The sequence below is a fragment of the Berghia stephanieae genome, chromosome 15 (genome assembly GCF_034508935.2).
Source record: "Berghia stephanieae isolate SIO BIC M18660-M18661 chromosome 15, UCSD_Bste_1.3, whole genome shotgun sequence".
Taxonomy (NCBI): Eukaryota; Metazoa; Mollusca; class Gastropoda; order Nudibranchia; family Aeolidiidae; genus Berghia; species Berghia stephanieae.
Window position 1 is genome coordinate 11,464,575 of NC_088374.1, and position 5,307 is coordinate 11,469,881.

General features: G+C 37.8%; 1 protein-coding gene across 1 annotated transcript in view; it reads right to left on the reverse strand.

Annotated features, from left to right (window-relative positions):
- Positions 1–575: 575 nt before the first annotated feature.
- Positions 576–5,307, reverse strand: part of LOC144960253 (uncharacterized) — an 11,390-nt gene continuing 6,658 nt past the window's right edge. Inside the window, exons 5-6 of the mRNA XM_078893284.1 lie at positions 3,700–4,693; positions 576–2,148 (exon numbers count right to left, since the gene is read on the reverse strand). Coding sequence (XP_078749410.1) covers positions 1,820–2,148; positions 3,700–4,693 — 1,323 coding nt within the window. The 3' untranslated portion in view covers positions 576–1,819. The remainder of the gene's footprint in view (positions 2,149–3,699; positions 4,694–5,307) is intronic.

A 5,307-nucleotide genomic window follows, 5' to 3' on the forward strand; every position in this document is an offset into this window, starting at 1 on the left:
ATCATCATCATCATCATCATCATCATCATCATCATCATCATTATCATCATCATCATTATTATTATTATTATCATCAATCATCATCATCATCATCATCATCATCATCATCATCATCATCATTATTATTATTATTATTATTATCATTATTATTATTATTATTATTATTATTATTATTATTATTATTATTATTATTATTATTATATTATTATTATTATTATTATTATTATTATTATTATTATTACTATTATTATTATTTATTAATATTTTTTTTAACACCATCGTTACCATTCAATGTGTTATCGACGTGCATTTATATGTAAACGTCAATTGTTATCATTTTATAATATTTTATCATTATCATCGGTGTATTCGTTTACCGCTTCTTTGTCATTCTATTCGGGGTTTTCTTTCTTTCTTTTTTTTTATTTTTTTTTTGTTCTTTTTTGTTTTGTTTTTTGTTTGTTCTTTTTTTGTTGTTGTTGTCGTTGTTTCAACAAAAAAATTTTTTTTTTAAAAAGACAACAACTCATCAATCGAATGGACAAAGTATTATAAAAGAATCGTAACAAGAAATATTATAGAACATATTTTCCTCAATATGTCTTTAATTTAAGCAATAACGAAAATATACGAAAAAACAAAAACAAAACAAAAACAAAAAAAAAAAACAAAAACCCAAAGAAATAGAATGGACAACATAAAATAAAGAATCTTATGGTCGCTTGAAACAACGGCACCTAACGCGTTAGAAATCAAACTTATCTAAGTGAACAAGTATTACTTAGTGTCATTGGATAAGTTGGCCTGGGTTTTTAATTGTTTTATTTTTTTAATGGAATACTTTAGGAAATGACGAATAAGTGCGAAGAGGTCTTTGTCTGCACTGACGTCAGTGCTGATCAATGGCGGGCGGTGGCACAGACCGAAGAGAGGTTGTCTGTGGGCGGTGGCACCAATAGACACCAGGACCTATTGGTCAGTACTGACCCCCAGGCGCTGGCGCCTGTTCGTCAGTACTGACCCCCAGATGCTAGCGCCTGGGGTCAGTACTGACCAATAGCCCTAGCCAAGACAGAAAGCAACTCGGAAAATAGATATAAGGGGATAGAAGACACAGGGACAGTCAAAGTCCCCACTCAGAGATTCCAAGAGCATACTGTTTGTTTAAGTGGGGTTTTTTACGCGCATTATGGTCATATCAGCGCCAGTAAAAAGGAAGAAAATAGGATAGTAAAAAGTTCTAGAATTACAATTAAAGCACCCAAGAAAAGGTAAAAAATATAAACTCCCAAAATAATAGTTATGCATTTGACTGTCTCCCTCCCAGCCAAGCACTACGACCAGGGCAAAACCAAATAATCTCATTCCAAGACAAAGACAGAAAACAAATTATAGAGGACACAGTGAGTGCCACTCTGTCCACAATGGGAGGCAAGGAACCCCACTCAGGAATACATGATATGGACGTACTTTACGATAGACAAGTGTCGTCCTACCCAAAGAGTAGCAAGCAATAAATAGCAAGGGATAAATTCCGGCTCCAGTGGCTTTTGAAGAACAAAAAAAAAAAAAAAAAAAAGAAGAAGAGAGTGGAAAATTTTCTATATCTCTGGTCAAAAATGCACAAGATTAAAGGTAAGACGTAGAAATGATTGGAAGGGGGGACGATGGTTCATTTTAAAAAAAATATCTTAACTCAACCAGTTTTCTTTAACTTTCATAATTGCGTCATTTTCATGAATCTTTTAGCATTATGTCCCCTTTGAAAGACGTTAGATATATAGATATATATAAGAAATAGTTTACAATCTTTGACAATCTAAAAAGAATTGACGTTGATCATTCTGACTTTCCTCCGATGGTCTTCCTTTGTCTGGCGACTGTCGGCTGACCCAACTCTCCTCTTTCTGTCCCTCCTGTCACAACACAAGATCAACAGGCAAAGTAAAAACAGCAACCAGCCCAGAGATCCGAAAGAAGCGATGACGAGTTTCTCCTGCTCGTCTGTGAACGTCCACCATTTGTGAGGCGTCTCCTTTTCTCCGGTTTTGATTGGTTGTTGAGGAGTTGAGTTGATGACGTGGCAGATTGTCATTGGTGGGAAGGTTGATTCATTGATGGCAGCTGTTGTGAACCGGGGTTTGTTTCCTTGGGGAGAGGAAACAAAATTATGAAGAAGAAAATACATAAGAAGCTGGCGCCAAAACAAAACAAAACCAAACAAAAAGAACAAAGGCCACCTCTATTCGCAGAGTACTGCGAATCGTAGAAAGCGTTCGTATTTGTTATTCGCAGTAGTAGGAGTAGATATTCATTCATTTCGGTTTGGTATTTGCAGCAGTACAAAAACTAATTTTCAGAGACGGGAGAGCGCTTCTACTACTGCGAATAGTGATTACGCCGTACTACTGCGAATAAGCACTTCGAAGAACAAAATACCAAACACGTTACGTTTTGAGAAAACCCTTCCTCAGCCAATGACAAATACAATAAAAACACCACTTAAAATATAGACAGATGGCAGAGGAATAATTGGCAGGGTTGATGTATTGATGTTGTTGTTTTTGTTGGTGGCTGAAGAAGGGGTTCGAGTCCAGAACGTTACGTGTTTGGTATTTTATTTTGTTCTTCATCAAAGCTGTTATACTTGTTCATTACCGTTTACAGTCCACAGCTTCTAGCAACCTTTGTAGATGAAGAGAAATGGGTTTATAAAGCAAAATCGTAAGAATGACGAAATGATGGAGTCTTTAGTCCAGGAAACTCTACACCAGACCTGCCAATTTTAAATAAATTCGTAGATTTACGAAATGTAGGCTCAAATTTTAGAACTTAATGAGCATCTCTAATTCATTAAAACTTATTGCAAATGAAAACTGATGCCAAATTACATAATTTGAAGGATTTTGAAGTGTTATTTATTCATTGTGGGGGGGGGGGGGGGTAAATTGTTGATTAAAAAATTTATCTACGGCGACGATTATTTCTCTCTCCTGAAATAAATACGGATTTTAAAATTTTCAACTTGGCAGGTCTGCTAGTGATTTAGGAAGTCAAATTGATGAATCAGTTGATATTTCATCTGTGACTGTAAGAGACACAGAAGTTGTAAATGTTGAGCTATTGGCAGATCTGCCGATTTAAAATTTTGAAACTTCGAAGTTCTAAGGAGGTAGAAATTGTAAAAAACAACAATTTACCCTCACGATGATGAAGTAACATTTAAAATCCTTAAATCTATGTAGTCTGGCATCAACTTTTGATTTCAATAGGTTTGAATGACTTAAAGATGCTCATGAAGTCTGAAATTGGAGGCAAATTTCTTAATTTTACGAATTTTTCGTAATAGTGGGCATGTGTGGCTACAGGTAACAACGAAGGGTCGACAGCATTTCGATGCTGTCTCGATTTGAGGCCAAAACTGGACTTGGGGACTATATAATGTGCGTTTTGGTAAAATGCTCACAACATCCACAAGCCGGAATAACATACGAAAACCATGTATAACCTTAAACGCTTATAATGTAATATAGTCTCATTGATATAATTTAGTGAGTACTAATCTTAAAATGGCTGTCTAAAAAAAATAACTAAGAGCTGATGACGTCAATTTCGTTCCATCTATGGCTCTAATCCCTTCAACTCGGGTCTTTTCATGGTCAGGTCAAATTAAGTTTTGTAACTGATTGATTTACTTACCAGGATTATGTTTGTCGTGATTTGGTGGCGAATATGATGTCTTAACCGTTGGGTCGTGTGGTCTTGGTTGTGGTCGTGGCCGTGGTTTGACTGGGTGTCCTTTATTCGGTGTTGATGGCGTCGGTCTTGGTCGGTGAAACCTGGTTGCTGGTTTATATGGATGTTTTCTTCCTGTTGGTCTAGTGTTGGGTTTTCTAGTTCGCGGTCTGATTGGAGGGTAGGTTCTCTTTGTCGTTGGTCTAGTTAATTTATTCATAGTTACAGTTGACTTTTGATGTGCATTTGATGCGAAGTGTTTTGTTGTTTTTGTGAACATTGTAAGAGCAGGCGTTGTTGGTGTTACTGGTGGTTTTGTCTTGGGTTTGGGTCGTGGACGCGGTCGAGGTCGAGGTCGTGGGGTACGGACATTGTGCGATTGTTTTTTGGTGGCTGGTGTTGGTGGGGAATAGGGCCGTTTTGGTGGTAGTGTTGGGTAAACAGACGATGGGGTTATTTCTTCACTGCAAGTTGCTGTAATTGTCACTGTAGATGTGACAGTAGCGATATCTGTTGTGGTAAGCACTACCGTATCGGTCATTGCTTGGGTGACGGTATCGGTACATGATGTGTACAAAAATGTTTTTGATTGTCGAATGACGTCATTTAATGACGTGCACGACGGTTGTAACAGAGTAACCGTTTCTGTTGTTTGTTGATGAAATGTGACGTCAGCGGAAGCGTGTAGTTGTAGCGTTTCTGAAGGGTTGATTTGTGATTTCGTATTTGGTGTAATATCTGCAGTTGCGATTGTTGTTGAGAGTGTCGGAGATTGTGGCACAGTTGTTGTTGTTGATGTTAACATTTTACGTGGGGGTCGAGGTCCCCGATCTGGAGTGGTAGGGATGGTGGATGGTCCTTCTGTTGTTGGTTTTCTTTTCGGCACAGCCCTTGTGACTTTGATGTCATCAATATTTACCGAGGCTCGGTCCGGGGTCAACGTCGATTTGAATGCAAGCTGAAAGTTGGCATAAGTGGAAGAAGAAACAAACAAATGAATAAATACATATGTTTTCGTTTGTTTTTAATGGTTTTACTGCGCTTGCAACACAGTAAGGTCATATCAGTGCCAGTAAAAAGGAAAGAAATCGGATAGTAAAAAGTTTTAGAATTACAATTAAAGTACCCAAGAATAAGCAAGACAAAGGGGAATTGGTTCAAATAGGGAACAGATCCACTAAAAGTGCTCAAAGCGCTTTACAAGGGCCAAAAGCAACACTTGATATGTAGGACAAGACATGACGTCTGTTATGCGATATGACCATTTTTTTTCCGACAGAGACAACGCTGTTAACGGCAGGGTACACATGTGAGTAAAAAGCCTTTTCCAAGGACTCGCCTATGCGCCAAGCAAAGCTCGAACCCAGGACCTTGCGATCCGAAAGCGAGTGTTATACCACAAGACCACATAGCCACATAATTATTACATTACATTACATTACATTAAATGGGAGAATATGAGTAAAGCGCTATTTCCAATGACTCAACTATGAGCCTCTCAGAGCGGGACTCGAACCCTAGAACTTCCGAACCGAAGTCGAGTGTCATACCACAAGGCCACAGAGAAAATGG